Genomic DNA, 26,850 nt, shown 5'->3' with positions numbered 1-26,850 from the left:
CAGGGCCAGTTTTTCAGAAAGGCCAATGGGAGACCCTACTGCAGCTTTTGACTATCATTCAAAACAGCTGACTGTGGGCATTCCCAAATTACATGGAAGAACTAAGAGCCAAACCGTAGCCTCTCAGGCATACGTTACTACAGTTTCTACCAATTAGTTGGTCTCTTGTATAATATATTCGGTGCTTCACTTTCGCCTGTGTCCACCTGAATCCTGAGCTGTTGGCCACTTCTGTGGGGTACATGCAAACCTCATCCCAGTCCTCACTAAGCAATTTCACCTCAGTTGCCAACTTGTACAGCAGCTCATTCCGTATTGCATAGGATTTGCTAGGACCTGTTCTATCGACCAAGGATGTGACTCGTCTCATCATTGAAGCAGTTAATATCTTGAATTTTATTGGGGATTCAGCTCTGACATCTGTCCACATATTTCCCAAAGACGCAGTGAGAAGGTACTTTTTTCTTTTCTTTTTTAATACCCGTTTCCCCTGCGTCCTCGCCCCCCTTCCTCTGATCCGTGCTGGCTGACGCTGACTGTGGCATGTCTTCCTGGAAGCTCGCCAGAGTTTCCAACAAATTACTTCCTGCAAAGCTCTCTTCTTTTTGTGGCATAAATATTCCGCTATTTAAAGCCCTCTACCAACATTTGAAACTGGCAGTTCATATCTGTATTGGCGGCCAGTCCTTAGGAGGATTCAGCACAGACTTAGTCAAGTTAAGCCAGAATTGTAATGCTTGACCATATACATCGGTACATCAAGAACTATGTACATGTTTGTTCAACCTTGAATTGGCATTCTCTTCTGGCAAAGATTACTATCCCCGTAACCCATCTGTAAACCCTAAATACCCCACAATAGGTCCCTTTCTGCAGTTATTGCCCACTAGGTGTGTTTCCAGAAGTAGCACTTAATCAGGCTTCGCTATAGTTACTTTTTTCCTGTGTGCATAGACCTCAGATGACATCCATTGAAAGGGGTCAAAGCCTTTAGGTCCCATATCATTGAAGATGCTGCCTCCTAGGTTCCGAAAGTCAAGGATCATCCCTCATCCTGGAGTCCTCATGGCCAAGTCCTGTGTCATGTCTTTTGTGAGGACCCAGGCAAAGGGTCGTTATTCATTGTCCAGAGTCTTTTGGGCGGTCTCTCACTCGATGTCCTTGCCACGTGCTACCCTTGAAGCCATCTCATTTAAAGAGGTGCCATCCCCTGGCAGCTGTGCACACCCTGAGTGTAAACCTCATTGATTACATTATCTTCTGCTTTCTGAGCTCTCACCCTGAAAATTGTTCTGTAGTTGCACTGTCTGTATGAGCACAGGAAAAAAGGAACTCTGGCATTTTCAATCACCAGAGGATTGCAGGACCAGACCACTTGAAGGATTGCAGGTCTTTCTCAAAAGGTAAAATTGCGAACAATGTTTACCCTTTACAGAGCCCCCATGCAAGATGTAGGCACTAGGGCCCTCGGAACCCATTTCACAGTACAAAAGCTTTAAGGCATAGTTGCTTAAGTCTTCAAAGAATGTTCAACAGCCTATCTTTCCATTCTCTCCTGAACTCCAACAATGCATATAATATTACTCTTTGAGACTCCTTCAGCATCTTTGACTCTTGAGGGAAAGTGGGATATCCGTGCTTAGGTGGGGGTCCCCAGCTTAGTCACTAAAACCTTCATTGTCTTGACCTTATCGGTGAATTTATCAGTCTCCTTTTCCATCATTGCCACTCTTTCAGATATTTCCCTAAAATCACCCCATAGTAGGTGGAGGCCATTACCATGGCATCCATCTTGCGTTCAAGTGTTTTTTGGATACCTGCCTGTCAGCATCACACCTGTCAAGATGGGTCGTCTTCAGTGCCCAAATAAGTTGGTGTGGTGGTTCCACCATCTTTGTGGATTGCTATGCATGAAGCCACATTGATTCGATTAATATTGTTGTTGAAATTGCATATCTGTGTCGCTTCCTATCTTCAGTTGTAGACAACAGGGTATTTCTCGCAGGGAACTTCTAACGTTGTCACCGCTCTGGTGCAAGAATCAGTCACACAATTCCATGATTGTGCTGCATACCTGACCACCATCTGGGGACTCACAGCAGTGAATCTTTATTCGGTTTCAAAACAGTAGACCATAAACAGAATAAAAAAACATTCATCACTGTTAAAAGACAGATTTATTAAGGATAAATCAATCCCATGTGGAGTGAGGACTCGGGCTAGGCCTAGGAGGTGCGGAGAGGAGAGCAGGGGAGAAGCTGCAGGCCCCTCTTGCCCATACAAGTGTTGTCTCCTGAAATAAGATGGAGGGGGAACCAACTGATTATTTGCCATCCTGGCGAGGAGACGCTGCAGAGGTGACATTTGGGTACCAGCGTGCCTACAAAGATGTACTTTGCGCCATTTTTGACTATTTGGTCCCTGGGGGCACATCAGGTGGACTCACCAGAGGGACTCCAAGTCCCCGAAAACTCGGCTGTGGAGGCAGGTGGACACAGACCAAGCCCCTTTTCCTCACACTCTTAAGCGCTCAAGGGGGTCCCGCAGCGTGGGGCACATCAGGCGAACACGCAAGAGGGGCTCTCAGTCCCAGAAAACTCAGATGTGGGGGCAGGCTTCACAGCAGTCAAAACACAGGGGTAATTGATGGAGGCAAAGACCCGGCCCAGTGCAATACCTCCTAAAGCAGTGCTACTTGACCTGTGGTCTGATGACTCCTCTGGGTCCGCGAAGCCTATTAAGGGGGTCTGCGCTTACTTAGTAAATTAAATAATATAAACAGATTAATAAAGTGTATATAAATAAGGAAAAAAATGGAAACATGGACATTTTAAAACTTTCTGTAAATGTGAAGGAATTTAAGTTCTGAAGCCAAAATTAAAGTTGGTATCCTCAGATTTTGTGGGAGCAGTACAAGTGCATCAAATAGAAGATAGCATGGACGACATGTGTCCTGAATTGAATTTAGAAAGAAGCTCTAACCTTCCTATTCCTGATTAATTCTTGTTTCTGTATGTTTAGTGTATTGTTTTATATTTAAAATCCTTGATAATGCATAGGCTGGGTCCTTAGCTTCCAGTAATGACTTATTGGGTGTCCCTAGAATCAAAGAATGATTCAGTTGGGGTCCCCGGATTCCAGTAATGAGTGAGTCGGGGTCCCCAGACAGTCTATTAGTCGCTGCTAGTAGCTATTTAACATTGTTTAACCTTCAAGTTTACCTTCAGACTTGGGGAATGCCAAATGCCCAGACGTCCTGACCCTTCAAAGAACAGCCTTCTTAGTCTAGCACAACAATGTTCTTCTTCCACTTACTAGGTATTGTAACCACTGCAGTACAAGAAATCGGTTGCCAAGGTCTAATTTTGTTTTTAGCACCCTGCCCCACCATCCCTTTAGTCAGGTGTCTGGCACTGTGAGCACCCCAATTATGGCGCTGTTCTGCGGCTCGTTATGTCTCCTAAATAAATTGCTGTGGGATGTCCTGGCCCCAGAATCTGTGGTTTACATCCTCCTTTCTTCCACCCAACCTGATCCATTGATGGTGTGAAGGCTTCTTTCTTTCCTTTGCCCTTTTTCTGAGCAGCTGAAGCAGAGAAACTGGAGAATGCCTCAGCATAATGCCAACTGAGTTAGCTAAATAAGCCCTAAAGTGATCATAAGTATGTAAACTTTAGGCCTGCTGTCCAAACCAAGCAAGGGATGGTTGCACAATGGACGTCTGCCCTTGTGTTGCTGCAGGAAGTCCACATAACATGAATCAATATTCTCGATACATGGCAATACTGTATTGGCTCACTCAGGGTACACAAAGGGATCCCAAAGGGTAGGCAATAAAGGCCCCAAAAAAATCCTCCTTTCCAAGTTCATAAGACATGGCATGACCCTGCCAGCCCCTTCGTAGGAGTGCTGGGATTGCAGGGGAGGGTATCCTTCATTGTGATGAGTGTCTGTGCCCCTCTGCGATTTCAGCGAGCAGTGTTGACACTCTGGAACCAATACTACTGGAGGCAAGGGCCTATAGACCCATAATAGGGAGTGGGACTTTAATGAAGTGTTAGACAAGACAGTGGACAGATCTTCACCGGCATCAACTTCTTCTGGCTGGATGTCTCACCAATTTCTCCACGCCCATTGGCTCTTGGATGTCTGGAGGGTGATGTATCCCTCACTGTCAATTCTCATTTCTCTCAGGAGTCTACAGGATGTCCTTGTGGCTGTACTATATATTTGTGCGAGTGGGTGAATGCCCTAACACCTTTACGGCGACTAACTACTGAGAGGCATTTCGGACAATGCCCCTGTCATGGTTGCGCTGGGAGGAAAGACTGGGTAAAAACAGGAAATTGGCACGTCAGTAGTTAGGTGCTTCAGGACAGAGATGTGGTAGCCGAATTCCAAGCCAAATTTGTGCTCCTCCAGGAAGAAAACTGAAACTCTCTCTCATCTGACTTGACACTTTGGGAAGCATACAAGACTGTTCTCTGCACCCTCTCTCTGTCTTCCGCAGTTTAGAACGCTATACTGTTTATAAAATGTAATATGGAAAAATCTACTTTCTTCCTTCCTGGGAGCGTTAGACCCCTGAATCAAAGTGGGGATCCCAGTGATGATAGATGTCTTCCGCTAGTTAGGCATGGAGGTAAAGCTCTGTAAACACTGATTCCTGGTGAAAAACAACCTAGGGAAAGTATTCTGTGAATTCCAAGCATACATATCCAGATGGAGGGGGTTGCCACTTTCACTTGTGGGTCGGGCAAATCTATTTAAGATGATTATTTACTTTCCCTAAGTTCCTCTATGTTCTCCAGCATACCCCTTACCTGACACTAAGTGAGTTCTCCGACAAGGTGAACATAACACTGCGTCTTATGCTCTGGGATGGTGGTGCACCTGCATAGTCCTGCCGTACACTACAGAAAACATCTACAGCAGACTACAGGGCGTACTATTGGGCTACCGACTTACAGGCAACTAATGAGTGGCGATTTGCCCCTAGAGAGGACCTGGCACTGAGACTTTAAATCCTTGATGGAACCACACAGTTATATAAATTGCTCGGAAACGCAAGCAGTCACAGGAGCAGGTGGTCCAGCCAAAAATAGACCGCTGCTAGCGAGCGGTGAGTAGATGTTATTACACACTGACTCACTCAGCGGCCAATACTTATTATCTGGCTACTTTCAGAAATTATGAGTTGAGAGACAAGGCCGGACAGCTCCTGGCCTGGCTAAGCAGGAGGGAGGGAGAATGCAGATGGGTTGGGGAAACCCTTGACTGGGAAGGACATAGGTATTTATACAGACGTTGACCTAGCGGAGGCCTTTGCATACTATTTCTGGGCCCCATACTGGGACCGACGCTTGCTCCCTGAATCAGAAAGGCAGGATTTCCTTGGGGAGCTACCTCTCTGTGGTTAACGACCGAGGACAGATGAGCTCCATCAGGAACTCGCATTAACTGAGTTGACGGAGGCATTAGCCAATTGCAGCCTGGAAAGACCAATGGGATACTGGTGGGATATTATAAACGGACCCTCTCAGTCCTAGGACCACATCATCTGGAAATATTCAACAAGCCACGAAGGGGAGGGGACCTGCCGCCTGACCTCCTGCCTGGTGCGATTGTGGCTATCCTAAGCCCAGGAAGCCCAGAAATGCATGTGCCTCGTACAGGCCAATGTCCTTGTTGAACACGGAGACCAGCATTCTGGCTAATCAACTGGTCTGCACCATTTCTTCCCTTGTTCATCGTGACCAGACAGGGTTCATGCCCAATCGTGCAACGTGGCAGAACCTCTTGATAGCTGCATGCATGGCTAGAGCACCGGAAAAGCTCCTGGCAGTCCCAAGCTCTTCTGTGCCTTGATGCCGAGAAGGCATTTGACCGCATAGATTGGATCTTCCTACGCCGGGTTCTGACGAGATTTGGGATGGTGAATGTTCTTTTACTCTGACACCTTCTCTCTGGGGAAAATGGTCCAGACAGGGCTGCCTGTTATTCCCCCTTGCTGGTTGCATTGTATGTAGCCCCTTGGTCTGCATGAGGGCAGACATTGTGGGTTTGTTGGAGGTGGAGTCGGAGCCAGAAAAGTTCTCCTATACGCGGATGACGTCCTACTGTACCTGTCATAGCTGAACTCCTTCCTGCTGACGGTGCTCTCCGTCTCCTGCAGTTTCAAACGCTATGCAGTTTATAAAATTAATTGCAACAAATCCGCGTTGTTCCTACTTGGATTGAGAGAGAGCCTGACACCCCAATATCTTCCCCCCCACCCCCCCCAATCCCCCCTCCCGCACCAAGTCATGGTGGTGATCCCAGTGGTGACAGACCGCTTCTTCTAGTTAGGAATAGAGAACTCTCCGCAACGACCGATTCCTGGAAAAAACATTCCGTGAATTCCAAGCAGACATATCAGGTTGGAGGTGCTTGCCACTTTCATTTATGGGTCAAGCAAATATTTTTAGGTTGATTAATTACTTTACTTAAGGTCCTCTATGTCCCCCCAGAATACTCCTTACCCAATACCAAGTGAGTTCTTCGACAAGGTGGACAGAACGCTGCGTCTACTGCTCTGGGATAGATGTACCCCCTGCATAGCCCTGCATGCCCTACAGAGGAAACTCTCTATAACGGGGACATCTTCTCTCCCAGACCACTGGGCGTACTAATGGGCTACCCACCTACAGGCAATTAATGAGTGTGGATTTGCTTCTGGAGAGGTCCTGGCAACAAGACTTTAAGTCCTTGATGGAACCACACCGTTATATACATTATTTCTGTGGTACTAATAGAGCAGACCACTTGACTAGACTGAGTGCCAAATGGGAACAGGAGGTGGGCATGATGGATGACCACCGAGTGGGGCTTATTCAACTGAAAGTACTTCACATGGTGAACTACGATCACAACCGCTTGTCCAAAATGGGTAGGACGACTTCCCCCAACTCATGTTTAATGAGGCCCATGGTCTTTTGGTCCATCCAGTGATTCTGCTACTTTGCCCCCATCCTCTGCATCTCCATCTCCAACCAGCGTATCAGTGTTCAGGTTGGCTGGTTTTGGCGGCCCCTCATCTTCCCAATCAGTCCCAGAGTATACCAACCAGTCCACCCACACTTTTTGAAAATTCCTGGGGCCTTCTGTGGCTTCATATACAACTCATTCTTCTTCCATACTGTGTGTCATATCCACCACCCATGAGTGTTTGGTCGGCTCCTGAGAGGTTCCCCACAGTTTTGCTGTATCGCTCTTCGCCAGTGCGAACCCTAATGTTTAGTTACAGAACTGCCTCCATGGTAAGTTGACTTCAAACGGGATCCCCAAGAGTAGAAATTGTGGATTGAGTGAGACAGGTGCCTCTGTGACTGATCCAAGTTCCCTAGTAATCTCTCATCAGGATTCCTGTATGGGTGACACCCCCAAAATGCGTGTAAAAAGTGCCATGGACGTCGTCCTATCTCTTGCAAGAACTTGATGGCTCAAGTGCTTTGGGCGGCGGCACACTAAAACTTGTAGTTGGAAATTGCTGGGTTATTGGTGGTGTTGCCATTATATTATCAATGATGGACAGTTGTGTGGTGTGTTTCAACTCGAAAAGCATAATAAAAACATTTTACAAAAAAGAAGTTTATAAACTTTATTTGTGCATGAATAATGTTAATGATAAGTAACTTTCATATCTAACTCCCATAAATTAATATCCTTTCATATGGGAGCCTCCACTACTTCATTTTTCCTTATTTGGTTTGTATGTGGACTGTGACTCTGGTGGTGTGGGGGGTGCTGGCATGTATTCTCAACTCCAAGGCTGAGGAACAGATCGTAGAAACACTTCGTCATTTCCTCCTTGTTTTTCATTCTTTAACTTGATTCAGGTTGTGGTTCTGTTGTACGGTGATTTTTTTTTTTTACTCTTTTGTTTAGTGACACTTCTCACGTCTTTGTTTTGGTTGCAGAGTGGAGCATGCTCGGATGCATGCCAAGCACCGCGGCCACGAGGCCATGCACGCCGAAATGGTGCTGATACTTATTGCAACTCTGGTGGTCGCACAGCTGCTGCTGGTGCAGTGGAAGCAGAGACACCCTCGCTCATACAATGTAAGGACTCCTGTTGAGGCCTGGAGGCTGCTTTTTCAGTGCATTCAGTGTTAAAGTGCCTGCTTTCTCTTGGCACTTTGATTGTGCCACGAATGAAAACAGAAAAATGTATTATTTTTTTCTCAGATGATTTTTTAGAGGTGATCTAATCGCAGTGGTAATAACTTTTATAACATGATTTGAAAATCCTTCATTTCTAATTTGCTTGTTTACATTTCCTATTTAAATGTGGTACTCATTCCTGAGAGAGAACAAACTTTTACACGTTTTCAAAATGCAAACAAGGTCAGCCCTTACATGTGCAGTCTTCCAGAGAGACAACTAAGCCTTGCTTTTCATACCAAGCTTTAAGTACACATCCTGTGAGCTTGTTTCCACTGCTTGCCTCACATTTGATATGTCACCCTGACTTAGTGAAGCATTACTGCAAAATCCTTGGAAGTGTTCCATATCTCATGAGATTGTAGAGATTGTTCTCAGGCGTCAGAGAGCACATTTAGGGAAGCGTGCCCTGAAACTAGATGGCAAATGCTGTTCCTTTGCCAAGAGCCTTATCTTCACTGTCAAAGAGAACCTCACCTTAACTGACTGCAGACACAGGCACGATATGGGCGGAGCTGTGAAGGGCTCGTGAAGGTATATGGCCTTTTAGAACAAACTACCACTGTCTAATATGTTGGGGGTTGCTAGCCAGTGTTTTTCTTCTCTGTAAGTGCCTCTGCTCCCTACAAGGAGCAGTGAACCCTCTGCAACGGATACACCTGTTATGGGCAGGAAGAACGTTATGGTTAAGCCTGAAAATAAATTCTGTCCGGAGGGCTACAGTCATTGAATTATATAGCCACGCAGTCACAGCAAGTAGTCTGACGGAAAGAGGATGTCCCTAGGTTATAGTTTGATTTAGATTTTCCTTCAGTCTATTAAGTGTCCAGGCTCTCGTAGATCGGGTAATGGAAATCTAGCATCTTGCCGCTGCCAATATCCTATTTGGAATAAGTTTTTAGGCGGGTGCAGGAAAAATATCCATTTCGCTTTTGATAAGGCCAGTCTAAATACGAGGCTTTAGAGATGCTTTAGAACTCGTTTACCCATAATTGACTAGTCGTTTGAATACTTTGCAAGTAAAACAATGAAACTGGGATCTTTTTGTCCCTCTGCATCTTACGGACAACTCAAACCATGAGTCAAACTGAAAGCAGCAATTACAATTACAGTAGATTGCAGTAACCTCCTTATAAGCGTCCACTGTGAAGGATGTTAGAGGTATCCACAGACTCTGAGAAGAACTTTCCAAGCAGTATAGACTGTGATGTTATGTCAATTTGTATAGCACGCGAATCACCCATGAGGCTATCCAGGCACTTCATAGGTGTGTAGACTGCTGTCTCCCTGGTGAGATTATTCAAAGAGCCAGATCTTCAGCTTCTTGCGGAACATAAGAAGCTATGAGGAGACTCTGATGTGATAAGGAATGTTGTTCCATGTTTTGAGGAATATGTACAAGAAAATGCGATCTCCAGCTCTATTATTGTGTATGCAATGTACTTGTGCTAGTGAGAGTCCTGTTAAGTGGAGGTGCCTTGGAGGTTGGTTGAAGTGCATGTGTCTTGAGGTAGGTGTGCTTTGTATGTGTGTGTGTGAGAAGTTTGAACTGAGTATGTGTGTGTATCTGCAGTCAGAAAAGCTCCTTTAGGTGTGGGGTGATGTGGTTGTGAAGAGCTAGGTTGAGGTTGAGCCTTGCCGCAGTGGTTTGGATGGTTTGGAGCCTGTTGAATAACTGTTTAATGATTCCTGCGTAGAGTGCATTGCCGTCGTCCAGTCTGCTTATCAGGGCCAGTGTGACTTTTTTTACGAGTATTCTCTGGTAGCCACTTGAAGATTTTTCGCAGCATCCTCATTATGTGGTAACAGGTGGCGTTTACCATCTTTACCTGGGCTGTCATGTTGAGCTTATCATCTAGGATGATTCCTAAGTTTCTGCCTTGGGTGGTGGAGGTAGATGTGGAGATGAGGTCTTCCAGCCACCACCTGCAGTCTCAATCAGAGGTTTTCCATCTGAAGATCACCACGTCTGAGTTGAGTTTCAGACAATTGGATCTCATCTAGGTGTTTAGCATTAGCTACGACACGGAGAATATCAATTGGGTGTCAGCATAAAACAGTATGTTGATTATGTGCGATCTGATGAGGTCCTCCAGTGGGCATACTATAGATGTTGAATAGGGTGGGAATTGAGAGATGATCCTTGGCGGACTCCGCAGACGGTTCTTGGCTCCCTACATGTAGGGTGGCATGCTTACATTTTGTGTTTTTTCCAGTGAAGATGGAGCAGATTCAATGGAGGACTGGTCCTTCGATTCCTGTTTCCTGATCAGGGTGGAGTGGGAGACCTTGTCTAGGGCCGCTGAGAGGTCAAGCAGGATGAGGTCGACTGTTTCTCCTCTGTTGTGGATCATCTGGATGTCGTCATTTGCTGGGATAACGGAACATAATGTCTATTTGTAACACGCACGTTCACCCATAGGTCTCTTGGCGCTGAATAACAGCTGTTTATTGTTACCCAACTCAATTATACTCATTTTATCGACCTCAGATAGATGAAAGGCTGAGTGGACCTGCCCGTTTTTGAACCTGTGGCCATGAGGTCGAACACAGGGCCCTGCAGTGGATGCATTAGCCCACTGAGCCACCAGACCCGGCCCGGGATGAGGGCAGTATCAGTGCTGTGATTGGGTCTGAAGCCTGACTGCATGGTTTTTCGGAGTTAATGTGCATTGAGGTAGTGGGTCAGCTGTTTGTTGATGGATTTCTCCATGACCTCGGCTGGGAAGGGCAGTGGAGGGATTAGTCAGGAGTTTGCTTGTTGGATGAGGGTCTGCAGTCGGTTTCCTTAGAAGTACATTGAGTGCAGTGTGTTTCCAGGATTCCAGGCATGTCGCAGTGGTGATGGAAGTATTCAGAGTGCTGGTGAGTACTTTGCTGATTGGCAACAAGCCCCTGATGTAGATGTTGTGAGGGCAGGGGTCCATCTGTGCCCCAGAGAGAATGGTCCCCATGATGTTGGCTGTCTCTACCGTGGTGATTGTTTCCCATGTAGTCAGGGTGTTTCTGAGGTTGTTTGTTAGAGGGGTGGAGGGTATGCTGCAGGTGTTCGGTTCAGGGTACATATGGTTGTAGATGGCTTGGATCTTGTTGCTGAAAAATTCATAGAGGTTATCACATAGTTCTTGCAAGGGGGGGCGATGCTGTTTGCGGTGGGAGCTGGTGTGGTGAAGTCTATGACAATGGCGAAGATTTCTTTACAGCTATTGGAACTGATATCTGTGGGCTCTGCAATGGCTGCCTTCTTAGTTTCTCTGATCTGCTTGTAGTAGGGTCTGAGTGCTGCTTAGTAAATGTTTGTGTGGTATGTTTTCCATCGCCTTTCCAGTTGTTTGCAGTGTTTCGGTTGAGCGAAGCTCCTCAGTGTACCAGCTAGCCTGCTGATGGGTTCTTTTCTGGTTGTGGTGTTTGCGGGTGCCAGGGAATTTGTGCATTCTGTGATCCACTCATCAAGCTGTTTGATATCTCTTTTCAGGTCACCGGTGGTGTTGGCTGGCTCATGCACTGGTGTGTGGGGCCAATTAGATTCTGAGATGCAACTCCTGCTGTGCCTGGCCAGACTGGTGGTTGTGGGTTTTGTTGGGGAAGGATGTTGATTTTGAAGTGGTCGATGGCATAATCGATCCGGGTGAGAAGTGTGGTTGCTGTGATTTTGATGCTGTTTAAGTTGGGGAAGACTAGGTCAAGCGTGTGTTCTGCGAAGTGTGTGGACTTCTTATGGTCCCTGAATCTTTCACTTTATGCATAAATGATATGTATGACTACCTCATTAGTGATATGCCTGCCACTGTATCTGTGAGTGGCACTAAGCTTCCCCTACTCTCATGTAGTGAATATTCTGTGCTTCTGGAAATTAAACTAAAATAATGATTAAGGTTGTAGCAAGTGTGTGGTTCTGATAGCAAAAGAATGCACATTCAATCTATAAAATAGTAGAAAGAATTTGGGAATTCAAATATCTCGCCATAGCATGGCCTCAGAGCCCTGAAATGAGCAGCATATATTCTATCCAAGTCCAGAGAAGTCTGAAAGAGCAGCCAAGTAAAACCTAAGATTTTCAGTTAAATTGGAAAATAACATCTTTCAATTACGGGTAAACTTTTTTTAAGGGCTAAGTAGGCGTGGTTGGGCCCCAACCCCACAATAGCAAGCCTTGGCGTACTTGAAACATGCTTCTGGGGGGATGACCTAATGTATAAAAACAACCCTTCCGGAGTCTTGTTTCTCTTGCAACAAGTGGAGATCAGAATAAAGTAAGCATTTGCTAATGCTTGAAAATGTAATAAAGTCAGTGGAATCAAATCATTTTGACGTGCTAGAAACACACGCCCAGACTTGATTTTTAGTAATTCCTTAATAGGCTTGTCGTTTCAGGTATTAATAAGACAGTAGTGTATCTGATGATGATTTGTGCTTAATCTATTGCTAAAAGAAATCCTATTGTGGGGAAACAGCTGCTGTTTTTTCAAGGAGAAAAAGACATGGGGCAAATTTCCATTCTCCATATCAGCCAAGATAGCAAAACCCAAATTACGACTGTAGGACATGTATAAGGGAAGTATGGAAAGAAGGGGCAAAAAATATGTTCCGTCCTTCAAGTATAATAACTAAAATTAACACTTATTGTCTGCATTGGCCAGTCCTCTTTATCCCTGATTGGAGTATGGTAAAACAAAGAAACATCCCAAGGACACCACTATAAACAGCAAAACAGTCAAATACCTGCCCTTTCTACTTCTTTAATTCCCTTACATGTACTCTCTTTTCATTCCTTGACCTTCATCTTCCTTCATGATCTAATCTACGCACTCCACTCTTTCATTTACTATCACCCATGCCTTTATTGGAAACTCCTGGTGGTCAATGTTGCTATGTATTGTGTGCTAACTACCTGTATTTCAACTCCGTTGCCTTTAGCGTATCTCTTCATTTTCTTCCCTCTTAAGTGTTCTCATCAGTTCTTTATGCTGTGAAAGCCATGTCTGCCTAATGCATTTGTTATAAAGATGAATACAGTCTGTAGGCTACATTCACAGTGGTATTGGGTGCGAATACAGATGCACGCTACAGTTTTAGTGGTAGTCAGTGCTTAATTGTCCCCAAGAGACTTAGTGACTCTCTTACATCCTGAGCAATCTTTGCTGCAAATTCTCCTTAACTCCAGGGAGGAGCAGCAGCTTCTTGGCATCACTACTCCAGAGTTTGATCTCCCATTTGCCCATTTAATCCCAGCATGAATTTTTACTATGCTTTGACCTGCCAGTTGGACTAGCAGTAGCGATAGGTGGTGTGTCCTCCTATGTTACTGTAGTGACAAGTTGGGGGAAGTTGTCAGGCTTCTCCTGTGACTGATGCCATCTTAGGGAAATCTTGCACTGAGTTTCTTACACATATTTACACACTCCCGGCTTACAAAACATAGGTTAACAATGTTTCCTTGTTTTGGTTTCGGGAAACCGGCTGGAAGAGATGGATTCTGATTTACATGGGAGTCTGCAACCCTTTTTAGGAGAAAAGATGGGTTAATTCTCAAAACAGTAATCCTATGCAATAAGTTGCAAGGTTCATGAGAACATAATGCCTTCATCTTACTAACTTGTACTGAAGGCAGCTACAAAGGTTTCCCTCCAGGAGAGGTGCTGCTTTCTGCAAAAAGTAGACCTACCAGCTTTGTAAGGACAATATTCAACACTCCAGGCAGAGATGCTTTCTGCTAATAGGCTAGACTTTCCCTAGAAACTGTAGAGAGTCCTTCATCAATATGTCTGTATAAAAAGAAGACTACTAACCTTTAAGCTGTGGCAGTTGCTAAGTGAATATAGATTTACACCAGATGTACAATGTGTACCACTTAAAAGCATACACTATTCTGGTGAATGTCTGCCTTGCATTTGGATTCTATGAGAATAGTTATACAATCTGATGCAAGTACATTTTTCCATACTCTGAATATTTGGGGAGGATTGGGAACTTTCATTTTATGTATTGTATTTCACTCATGTAGTCACACTTTCCTTACGTGTAATAAAAGCCCTGTTTTGTTACGTGTTGTATGTGTGACTGGACACTTTTGGGTGTAATTATTGTACTCAATCGGACGCGGCCCACCCTAAAAACTATAGGCCGATCTCCTAGCTACCCTTCCTCACAAAGGTTCTGGAGCAACATGTCATTAAAACACTCTCATCCTTCCTGGAGGACCACAAACCTCTCCATGCTCTCCAAGCAGGCTTCAGATCACACCACAGTACTGAACTGACCATGCTTTCAGTACTTGACGCGCTCAGAACCATGGCTGACAGTAAAAGACCCAGTGCCCTGATCGTATTGGACTTATCAGCGGCATTTGATACTGTCAGCCATGCGCAATTACTGACCAGACTCACAACCTTGGGCATCAGTGGTCGAGCTCACCAATGGCTTGAATCCTTTCTATCAGGCCGGGCCCAAAGAATTCAGTTGGGTGAGCAGGTATCAGACATGGGGATGCTTAGTTGTGGAGTCCCTCAGGGCTCCGCCCTGTCTCCACTCCTTTTCAATATATACCTGCAACCACTGATAGCAGCTGTAGCCAACAAGGACTGCAAAATATTCAACTACGCAGATGACACACAACTCCTTCTCAGCATCAACAACACCCCCCATGCCCAGGCACATGTACAAAATGTCCTCGGATTCACAGTGAGTTGGATGTCAGCAAACTCACTGAAAATCAATCCGGACAAGAAAGAGGTCCTGGTCATCCCCACAATAAACTCCCCCTGGAATGATCACTTCTGGCCCCAAGAGCTAGGCCCCACCCCCTTGCCGGTCGTGAAGAGTCTTGGTATAAAAATTGACTCCGAGCTCTCCGTGGCCAATCAAGTTTCTTTGGTGGTCGGTACCTGCACTGGCCTGATCAGACAGATGCGGAAACTTGCCCCCCTTCTGTCTACCACCTCACTTCAAATGATAGTGTCGGCTACTATCGTCTCAAGGCTAGACTACGGCAACGCCCTATACATAGACCTCCCACAGCAACTAGCTAACAGATTACAGGTGGGCTTGAATGACGCAGAGAGGCTGGTCTTCAGGCTTCCTAGAAGATTTCATGCCACCCCCTTGTTGCGCAAACTGCATTGGCTCCCTATTAGGCAAAGAGCGAAGTTCAAGGGTCGCTGCATCGCCCATAAATCAATCTATGGCCTAGCCCCAACTTACATAAAGGAACGCCTTGAGGCCTATATTCCTGGCCGCACACTGCGGTCATCCGAGGGCTGTCGTCTATCCTGCCCTCGGTATAAGACTGCATCAAAAGGAGGTAGAGCCTTCTCTATCCTAGCCCCCCAGCTCTGGAACCAGTTACCTGAGCATCTCCGGAAGGAATCCTCCCTGCTTCGGTTCAGGAAACAGCTCAAAACTATCCTGTTTAGGGAATCACTAAGCACAGCCTAACTCACGCTCGACCCCGGTGGTAGTCTAGCAGCCTCGCCCACTCCCTCCCTAGCACTAAGAGACCTGGTGGTGATTTAGCGCTATACAAATATCAATTAACAATAACAACAACAATCCAAGTTTACTCTCACCTCCTCCCCCCTCCTAGAATAAGCCTCAGCGGTTCAGTGCAGGTACCTTGTATAGAGCAAGGTATGCAGATGGAGTAACTAGGGCAAACCAATTAATTTATCAGGTTACCACACAAAAGACCTAGAAAGAAGTGTCTCCATTTAACTTTCTCTCAGTATCCTTACTCGCCCCGTCCAGAGATAGCCTAGAAGTTTGACAGCACCTTCGAAAGACTTGAGCCCACAAAGTCTGAGAGCACACCTTTTCTCCATAGTAATTGTTCTATAAATGCATTTTTTTAATGTCTCGAACTGTTGCTTATTTTGACCAATTAATGTGCGTGCATGTGTTTGCATGTGGAGTACTATGTGTGATGATATTAATTATTGCTATATTATATCAGAGATTGGGGTCTGAGGTGGTCCCATGTTCTTTTTTTTTTTTTTAATGGATTTCAATTTGTTTTAGATTACAGGTAATGTTAAAAATGACTAATACTGTCATTGCATATGCTGACCTGGTGTTACAAAGATTGTTTAATGTTGATTTACTGTAGCCATAGTCGATATTTCCTTACCAAAACCTTGATTTTTCTATGTTGTTTCCTTTGCAATTTGCTTTTTTATGAGATTGTTGTTATTTTGCAAAATATCAATGTTTTATTCTTTAAAGTATTTTTTAAATTTACTGTTTACATGTTTTAATATTGCTATTTAATGATTGCAAAAATACGGATGTTCAAAATATTTGCTAATGATATGTCTGTATAGTTTTATGATCTCAAAATACATTATATGAAATACTTTGACAAAAAAACACTTAATTCTGCCTATTTAAAAAATTTACTAAAATAACATACATAGCTTTTAAAGAAACATGTAGAAATATTTAAAGTAAGCCATACAAAAATTTTAAGGTAACCATTAAGTAGCCTTCATATAATAATTTCAGTACATTAAAAATACCTTTCCATTTAGCATTACCACAACAATATGATAAGAAAATAATCTGCAATAAACCAATAAAAATAACTATAGCACATAATCTTAAGTCAATCTTAAAATTATATTTAAAAACATCTTTAAAAAGACATTAAGTAACGTTATAATAACATAGAGAATGACAGTAAACTCTCAATAACAATGGTGATCTAGAAACGTATAATAATGCAACTCAAGTTAGAACTATTTAAGTATCTACAGGTGTAAACCTAAAGTTATCATTTACATTCTTTAAAGCTAGCCTACTTTGCGCACAGTCCAAGCTTCACACTGGAACACAGATTGCGGGTGGAATCTCAAAAAGATATTTCAGTATTATAATGTCACCTTTTAGTCACAATATTAAACTTATGTAGCACCAACATGGGATGGGTGCAATTGGAAACTGTTGAAAAAATATGTTTTGCCTGCATGCAAGATTATGTAGAAGACTGCAAGGGATGGCATTGTGTACACCTTATGTCTAGTGGTGGAAATGGGATTCCATCAATTATTTCAGTTTCACTTATAAGACATGAAGTAGTGTTGAGTTCTGGCCGGATTGTGATTTGTTTTCCATGTCATTATGTGGCCAACAGACTATGCTCAGTCCTCATATTTAACAGATCTTTTTCTATGTAAACAGTAATGCATGCTGGGAAATGGATGTATATGTGAGAAATTCGAAGTAGCAGGCCTTTTGTATGGATTGAACTGTAAAAGTACTTACTGCAGACTTGCCCGTAGTGGTCACATGCCCTATTGCAAATATGTATTTAATCTTCATCACTGGCTTCATCCGGCAGATAATGGTCTCCATTCAAACATTTGTAGGTAATGTTGGTGTGAACCCAGTAGTGATATCAACTCAGTTAGCTACGTCTCTTGACTAGCAGTGTGCTTAAATTGAAAGCAATTATGACATGTAAAAATAATCCTAATAGGGCAGACTGTTCAGGGTAATGCTACAGTGTGAAGGAAAGTGCATGCTGAGGATGTCATGAACAGATGTTGTCATGAACAGAGGTTGTGTTGAAGGCTAGCACAAGTAAAATAATAAATTATGTGGCATCTTGCAGCAATAATGTTCAGCCACATACTGTTGCCTCATCCTTTCATGGAGAGGTGCTGTGCTGTATGTGGTGCAGGTAGCTTGTGGCCAGAGTGAAACAATGAAAAGGAACGAGTGTGCTCTTCTTTCAGATGGTTACCCTGTTTCAGATGTGGATCGTCCCTCTGTATTTCACAGTCAAGCTGCACTGGTGGAGGTTCCTGGTCATTTGGTTCATCTTCTCCTTAATCACGGCCTTCATTACTTTCCGAGCCACCCGTAAACCTCTGGAACCAACAACCCCCAGGTGAGGTAACAACATTTATAATTGAGTTCTTGAGTTTAGCAGTGATAACCTTATAAGCCAACGTTAATAGGTGCAGCCTCTGATATATAAGATGAGAATGGGTGTTGCCGACTGCTGTACGTATGCTTTATTGTTGGAAGGTGCTGGCAGACGGTGCATGAAGTTATTGGGATAGGGAATTAACTTGGATCTTGTGTATGATAAGGATTGATCTTAAAGAAAGTAGACAACACCATGTATAAAGGATATTGAGTATATAGATTGCATCCCTTGCATGGAATATATTTATGTATTTGGGTATGCAGCCAACACACCAGGTTTTCCTCTTTTCTTGTGTATTGTACTCCGGTGCTATCTTGCCACATTTCTGGTCGCTGAGCATTTGGGTGCAGTAAGGAGTTCCACATAGTTCTTCACTCACTTATTCTTTTCAGCATATTGTCTGTCCATTAGCTCAGTTTGTCATCTCCTATTGCTGTTTGGCAGTTTCTTACGCAAACAATAGGCAGATTTTTGTTTTATCAGAAAGCCCATGCTCATTTCAAAATCAATTTAAAGATTCTAAAGGTCCTCGGGACGATCAGAAACAGCCCAAGATGTTCAGTCATCTTAGTGGCATCTACTTGAGCTTACTAGAACTGCATGAGCCGTTCGCTGCTAGGCATCTCGGTAGAGAGGAGCTTTGCTAAATTTAAGCAGTTTACCAACCTCTGAGCGGACTGCACAAGATGGCAAAGAAATATTCTTAAGGTTGAAAGCTGAATCTGAGTTAAATGATAATGCGCTTAAACTGGATGCTCTGGGTGCATTTAGTAAAACTTACAGCTGGTAGGAAATTGGTATTCAGTTTTTTGGGAAGCTCTTTTCAAAGTTTCAACCCAACCACTGACAACATTTTGTATCCCACATGCTGCTGACAGAACTTCTGCCAGCCACCAGTTTAGTCCTTGTTAATCTCAAATATCTGTAGCTAGCAGATAATTGCAATAGCCCAATGTACCGGACCTGACCCAAACATAAATTGGTGCATAAGAGCCATGAACTGGAATTGGTCTCCACAGGCAGTCAGTCTAAGGCAGGCAAGGACGAGGAAAATTAGACAAGCCTACAGCAGCACAAAACACATGATTTTGTACATTCAGTAAAAAGCAGACTCTCTTAATTGAAACACCCCCTTCCAGTACTAGCCACGGACTTTCCTACCAGGATGACTGACATTTCCACGCAACTTCAAGAGAGGTCTTCTCCTGACAATGTAAGCCCTTTTTAATCTTGAGTTCTCCATGGTCACCATTAATCTTTCTTGATGGACTCCGGTGTGGTAAAGACCTTTCGTTCTCCAGAAAATGTAACAACCATGTGCTAAATAGTTGAGCACATCTTGAAAAATAAGCTCCTGGTGTTCCCTGATTTTCACAGGGCTGCAAGTATTCTGAGTAGTAGTGGTCTGTGGTAGCAAGCTCTCGCTCCGCTCTCTTTAACATATTTGAGAAAGCATTGGTCCAAACTTGCAGTGATAGGTACATGCCCATGACCTTTTGATACAATGTCTCTTCCTGCTGGCCTCCCACATTGCTAGGTAACAACACCTTAGCAGACACCCTGCTGGTTGACTTCTCCACTCTCTGCACAAGTTTGAAGTCTGGTGTTCTCTAGCCATATAAGCCCCTTCTCCACCAACCTGCGCTTCTGATGACCTTGCATGGGCAGGAATCCTGGGTTTCTCGAAAACCGCCTAATGCTGCACTGAATTCCTCCGGTCCAAGTACTTGAATGCCCCCCTTCACCTACGAACAGCACCAACACTGTCGGACTGCATCAATGTGCTTAAGATCTTGCTCGTTAACTAGAGACAGACAAGACCTCAGGCCTTGATGCCCCCAGTGGTGATTAACCTGGCTCTACAGATACTGTTTGTTTGATTGATTGATTGATTGGGTAATTTCTGAGTGCCTTGTCAGATTCTGAAGGTCCTCCAAAAGATCAGAAACAGCCCAAGATGTTCAGTCAACTTAGTTGCACCTACATGGCCGCTCCATGATTGACCAGCTTCATCTTCTTCGGTGCATTCACATCTGCTCTGCCATTTATAAGTGCTCATTTTAAATGCCCATTTAAAGCCACCATATCTCTTTTGAACAGGGAGTTTTACAAATTTTCCTACTGAGAAATACGAAACAAATAAGGAAAAATGAGCAGCTTGGCACCACAACCATATCAGTATGACAACATTCACTATATCCCTGAACATTGGGGCAGTTCCTTTTTCGCATCATTTTTCAGTGAGAGCGCATTTTAAGCCTTTTCTCCGTGAAAACAAGCCTTCCATTTTTATGAGGTGTCAATACCATTGCAATGAGGATATTCATGTTCTCGATGTTATGAAATCCTAACACCTGTACTGTTGAAAAATGAGAAGGGAGACCTGGTAAGGAATGCATCCTCATCAGGGAAAGAGAGCAAGAGCTAGTCTCTTCAGAATCTTCTGTGTGGTAAAGTAGTCTCTTCAACCTTTACAGACTCTCTTTAATCCCCCTACTAGGGGAGTTCTAAACACAGGCATCTCAGACATTTCTGCCATTTAACATTGAGGGATATAACATTCGGATTCGCCATTGAGGACTACTTATGTGTAAATGTAAATGTAGTATACTTGTAAAGCGCACAGCTGCCCCAGCAACGGGGCGTCCCGGCGCTGTATAACTCTGGGGAACCCGTCCTGGCTTTCCCTGTGGGATGGTCCCTTGCTGGGAGTCCCCAAGGTGGAGCCAGGCATCCCCGGAATTGGTGGGGCCGTTGTGGAGATTAGGCAAGCTAATGCCCAGAGTTGCCGAGTGGAACCCCTGATTAGAGTAAGCACCGAAGCGAGAATTATCGAGTCCGCTGACCAAGGTCCACGACCCTGCCACGTCGGGGAATTGAACCCTGGTCCCGGGCTGACTTCTGCTCTCGGGCCTGCCGCCTCTAACCAGTGAGCCACACTACTCCAGCCTGTGAAAGGCTTTACAATAAATCTGTTTGCTGTGAAGGTTACCATTGAATCATTCAATGTCAGGTAGACAATTGATGTCAAGGCATATGTGAAAGAAGCATGTCATAGAAGATGTGCAGCAGGCTTTTTCTTCTTTCACTTTTACAGACTGTCAGATTATAGGATTTACACATTCCGCCTTGATAGGCTGCGTTGTTTTTTCTTGCCACTCCTCTGGTAGGAAGTCCCTTGATCTGGTCTTGTCTAGCAAAGAAGCATACACTGTTCTTCACATGTGCAGAGTTATCTACCTTACCTTTGTTAGTAATAAAGATTTTGTACAGATTTTTAATTCACCGGTAAGGTATCCTTCCAATTTTTCATTTAAAGCTTTATTCTATCCTGCGAGATAAAACTTGCATCCTACCAGACATATTGAAACTTACATCTCCATCTCTTACGGAGTTTCTAGGGTGCTTGATGTGGACAGCCTTTATTCTCATTCCACTAGATAAAAGGCAGTGATTGTGGCATCCAAAAGATGTGTCCAAATCAGAAACATTATGGCAGCCATTTGACCTACTTTTCATGCCTTTTTGGAATGTCTGTCCTTGAACACATCTTTTAGGCACAATGATGTGCTTGCCCAAGAAGTCCTGCGCATCGTCTAAGACTCAACACTGGCTGAACACTTAGTTGTCCTGCAGGCATTTTAATTATGTACCCTTTGTTTATTTATGTTTACAGTCTGAAGGTGTGCTCCAACCATTTTGTTTTCTATGTACTGTTTGTTTTAGCATGTTGAGAAGGACAATAAGCTGGACTAATAAAATATTACCCCAATAGATGTTCAGGGACCTTCAGTAATTGCTTTTTCTCCTTCATAACACCCACCTCTACTCACATAAGCGGTGTCACCTCTTACTCTTAGCACAGTCTAAACTGTAGTTGTGATGCTGGTGAAAGGGTGTTTATTACACAGCTAGACACATGACAATGAAAATCTATAATCAAAATTACACCCACTAAATCTTTTTATAGAGGATATAGAGAAAAACGTAAGAGTCAGAATGGTCATAAGAGCATTTTTCTTCAGAATTGCTATTTTGCATTGATTCAAAATATTACATTTTTCCTGTCACTTTCTGGTAATGTTTGGAAAGAAATGCAGAATGGCGCCAAGTGTACTTGGGTGTCTCTAGATGTATTTTCTCTTTCTTCTTGTCTGACGTCATCACAAGTGGTTAGTAAACTGGCTGTAGGAAGTCTTTTTTGCCTCCTTATAGAAGCTAGACCATCTCTTAAAGATAGAGATGCTAAAAAAACTTTTGTTAAAGGTAAGTTATGTGTTGCTTACTTCACGGTCATTGCTGGCTAAATGCTAAGTACAATGTTCTCTTATCTGTGGCTGAAGCTGCTACTTGTTTACTCTCTGATTGAATTTGCTTATTTCTTACAGGCTTGTGTATAAGTGGTTTCTGCTTCTATACAAGATCAGCTATGGCACTGGCATCGTAGGATACGTAGCAGTCATGTTCACGCTTTTTGGCCTTAATTTAATATTCAGGTGAGTAAAAATCATGAATAAATTGATGAAGTAGGAGAGCGTGCTCAGGCATTGTAATAATTTTTTCTAAAATTATACTGTAAAGGGTTGGTGTTATTGGACCGTTTACCAGCACTTCTGAGATAGTGTACCAACCTATAAAGAATATCCAGCTCCTGAGAGAAGATAACCGACATGGCACTGCTATAGTATCAGAGGCCATCTCTATTAATCACTGATGATATTAATTCTTTCCTGATTTTATTGCTCTTTTTAGCAACAGAATAGGCAAAGAGCAGTATATAGAACTTCAAAGGGTTTAGTATTTATTTATTTATTCAAAGTTTTATATAGCGCGAACAGGATCCTTACAGATATCAGAGCGCTTCACAAAGACAGGGTAGGGGCAGTAGGAGTGAACAGAGATAATGGGAGCAATATAGTAGTCACTAACATGGTCGGATAGTAATAACATACTTAAAACATATCAGCAAACAATCAGTATACAATCAAGTAAACAAATTATATAAAACGGTACAAGTCATTGATCCCACTACAGAGTTGTTCAGATACACCTTGGGTGTGTGAATGGCTTATATCAATGTCTTAGTGTAGAGTGAACACTGAGTGTGGGCATCGGGAGAGTGAATCAGAAAACCAACGTGTATCAAATATTGGTCGGTAGTAAGAGAATAGCGTAGTAGTGACACCATCATGTTGGAAGTAATAGTAGTGACACCGTCATGTTGGCAGTATAGTGTCAGAGGAAAAGGTGAGCAGTCATACAAAGCAATGTCCCTGAACCAGCACCAATACGGTTCAGAAGATCTTAGCCAGAAGGATTGTTTTCACCTCTTTCTTGAAGAGTGCGGTGGAGGAGATCAGCCTGGTTTCAGGAGGGAGCGCATTCCAGATCCTGGGTGCCATTCCTGAGAAGGAGCGCTTGTATGTTTTCTCTTTCCGGAATCTACGAGGTTTCAGTAGTAGATTTTTTGTACTTCTATTGGTTCTCGAACCTCCTGATATGGACAACTTTTGAGCGAGGTAGTTGGGTGCATTATGGTGCACGGCCGCGTGTGTCATAACTGCAATTTTTAGCTGTATTCTGGCTTCAAAAGGCAGCCATTTTAGGGACTTTAGGTCTGGGGATATGTGCGAATGTTTTCTTGAGCCAGTAATGAGTCTCGCTGCAGCGTTCAGGGAGGCTCTTAAGGGTGCAGTTGTGGATAGCGGGAGTCCGCTGAGGGCCACAATTCCGTAGTCTATTCGAGGGATGACTAAAGCTTGTACCGCAGTTTGGAAGTCTTCAGCAGGGAGGAAGGGTTTAATTTTCCTCAATGTGTTGATTTGGAAATTAGCTGCTTTTGTGGCTTTGCTCACGTGCTGCTGCATGTTGAGCTTGGCGTCGAGTGTGATGCCTAGGGATTTCGCCGAATCCACGATGGTAGGTTGGACATTGAGTGCTGATAGGTTATTGAGCCAGGTTTGGGTGGTGGAAATTTTCGCCGGGGGTGAGATGAGTAGGAACTCAGTTTTCAGAGCATTTAGTTTGAGGTGATTATCGGACAGCCACGATTGAGTGTTAATAAGCGTGGAATTCAGATGTTTGATGTCTTCCGGAGATTGTAGCTTTAGGTAGAGTTGTGTGTCGTCGGCGTACATATGGAATTGGACATTGGAAGCTTGGAGCAAGGTGGCGAGCGGTTCCATGACGAGGTTGAACAGTGTGGGGGAGAGGGAGGATCCTTGTGGAACACCTAGATCTGCAGGCACAGGTGTAGATAGCACATTGTCGATCTTGAACCTCTGTGACCGGTTGTGAAGGAAGGACGAAAACCATTTGAGAACAGTTCCCGATAGACCCATTCTAGTGCAAAGCAGCTCCAGCAAGTTCTCATGTTTGACCGTGTCAAATGCTGACGAGAGGTCAAGAAGGATGAGGAGGCAGGACTCATTGCGATCAAGAATTTGGAGGGCGTCATCAATTATGTGTGTCATAGCTGTTTCTGTGCTATGTTTCGCTCGGAAGCCTGATTGATGAGGGTTGAGGAGGTCAAATTGGTCAATGTGTTTAGTTAGTTGTAGTTGGACACATTTTTCCAGCAGTTTGGCCAGGGTGGGGATATTGGTGATAGGTCGGTAATTGTTCAGGTCAGACGGGTCAGCTGTAGGTTTCTTGAGTATAGGCGTGACTTGCCCCACCTTGAGGGAGTCCGGAATGAGGCCTTGTTGCAAGGAGCTGTTGATGATTTTGGTCCAGAGAGGGAGGAGCAAGGGAATGAAGTCTTTTACAGCATTAGCAGGTAGAGGGTCTGTGAGGTGATTAGAGGGCTTCAAGGTGCAGAGCAGTTTGTGTATTGCTTCTTCCGAGTAGGTATCGAAGTACAGCCAGGATGCCTTGTTTTTGGGTTGAGTGTAGGACATTCTGGTGTGGTTGGGGAATCGACTTACATCCATGATTAGGTCATTTCTTATGTTGTCAGTCTTTAGCTTAAAGAAAGCAGAGAAGGCTTCACAGTGAGGAGTGTCGCTTGTTGTGCTGTTTGATTGCAGGGGTTGTGTCTTTGTTTGGGTCTTGATTAGTTCGAACAGCTTTCTTGGCCTGTTTTTTGCTTGGTCCAGCTGGCGGCTGAAGAAGTCCGCTTTTGTGCGCTTTATTTTCCTGAAGTAGGCATTTCTCTTGTTCTTAAGCCTTTTGAGGTGCAGTGCTGAGGGGTCCGATCTCCAGGTGCGCTCTGCCATTCGCATAGTACGCCTGTCATCATTGAGTCTATCATCATACCAGGGGTTAGAAGTTTTGGTGGAGACTCTCTTCAGTTGCAGTGGGGCGACTTCATTGACTATTGTATTCATAGAATCAAGGTAGTGGTCCATCAGTGATTGAACATCCGAGGCACCTGATGGGGGAAGGAGGAGATTGCCGATGTGGGGAGGGAGGGTAGAGGGGTTAAGATTCTTCATGTCCCTTTTCCCTGTTTTGGATTTGATTGGTTGAGCTGGGTTAGGTTTAACTTTTTCATTGATAAAGAAGGTGATAATGTGGTGATCGGACCAGTCGCAGGGTTGAATCGCCTCCAATTGTGTGGAGTTCTCTTTGGCAATGATGAGATCGAGTATCGATCCTTTGTCGTGTGTTGGTTTATCGCATATTTGGGTGAGGTCAAGCGCATTAAGGAAGGTTTTGAGACTATTCACCACTGCGTCTTTCTGATCGTTCCAGTGGAGATTGAAATCACCCAGGTAGACTTGGGTGGTCTGCCGACCAGCATTGGAGTTGATCATGTCCATGAGTTGTTGGGTGAATATGAGATTGTCACCAGGGGGGTGATAGATGAGATGTAAAGCACAAACTTGTTTGCCCTCGCTGGTGATGTCGAGGCAAAGGAGTTCACAGGAGGAGAGGGAGGGGGAGGTGACTTTAGTAACGGAGAGGTTGCTCTTAAAAATGCATGCAATTCCCCCGCCCGTCTTGTCTGAGGACCTGTCTAGCCTAATGATGTGATAGTTGGGGGGGACTAGTATGTCCATAATCGGGGTGGAGGCTTCAGTGAGCCAAGTTTCTGTTAGAATGGCTAGGTCCAGATCCCTAGCTGAGACGAGGTCAGCGATGTTGGAGGAGTGTCTCTGGGCCGATCTACAATTGAGTAGGATGCATTTGAGTTTGGGAGAGAGAAGGGTGGTCGAGCTTTCTAGTGTGAGGGGAACTTTTCTGAGGTTGTTGGGGACGGAGCCTCTGTTGTTGAGTGTTGGAAGCCTCAGAGGGTTTGTAAGAATTGTGGGTATGGGTATGTGTGTGTTGGATCTGTGTTTTACCGGGCCTGGGCCATAAGAGCGTAGGAGAGAGCATATGTCGCGGTCCGACAGTGAGGTGAGGACACGACGGGGGCGCTGGGCGTTATTGCGGGCGGGGATAGTCAGCCAACGCGGGTGACGTTGGAGGCGATGGTATGTGGGGAGGGTGCGTCGTTTGTAGGGTAGAGGGCCGGTGGGAGGCACATTGGGCTGAGAGGAGAGAAGCTCTTTAATTGCATGGACATCTTTTTTGATTTGTAGAATATCCTCTTTGACTTGTTGGAGGGTGGATAAGGACAGGTCGGGAGGTGGATTGGGGATGGAGTTGGTGGTGTGAGCCATTGGTGGCTGGTTGAGTAGTGAGCTGGAGAGGGGGAGGTGTATCGAGGGGGGGGATATGCTAGCGTTGCTGGGTGGTTCTGCGGTGCTAATGCGAGGGATGGCATTCTTTGTGTG

At 44.4% G+C, this 26,850-nt stretch overlaps 1 protein-coding gene across 1 annotated transcript in view; it reads left to right on the top strand.

The window, feature by feature from the left end:
- RNF121 (ring finger protein 121) overlaps positions 1-26,850 on the top strand; it is a 132,856-nt gene that overhangs the window by 57,263 nt on the left and 48,743 nt on the right. The window contains exons 3-5 of the mRNA XM_078658642.1: positions 7,959-8,100; positions 17,931-18,085; positions 22,516-22,623. Coding sequence (XP_078514768.1) covers positions 7,959-8,100; positions 17,931-18,085; positions 22,516-22,623 — 405 coding nt within the window. The remainder of the gene's footprint in view (positions 1-7,958; positions 8,101-17,930; positions 18,086-22,515; positions 22,624-26,850) is intronic.

The sequence above is a fragment of the Lissotriton helveticus genome, chromosome 8 (genome assembly GCF_964261635.1).
Source record: "Lissotriton helveticus chromosome 8, aLisHel1.1, whole genome shotgun sequence".
In the NCBI taxonomy this organism is placed as follows: Eukaryota; Metazoa; Chordata; class Amphibia; order Caudata; family Salamandridae; genus Lissotriton; species Lissotriton helveticus.
The sequence above is the reverse complement of the archived record's forward strand: the minus strand, read 5'-3'. Positions and strand labels throughout refer to the sequence as shown.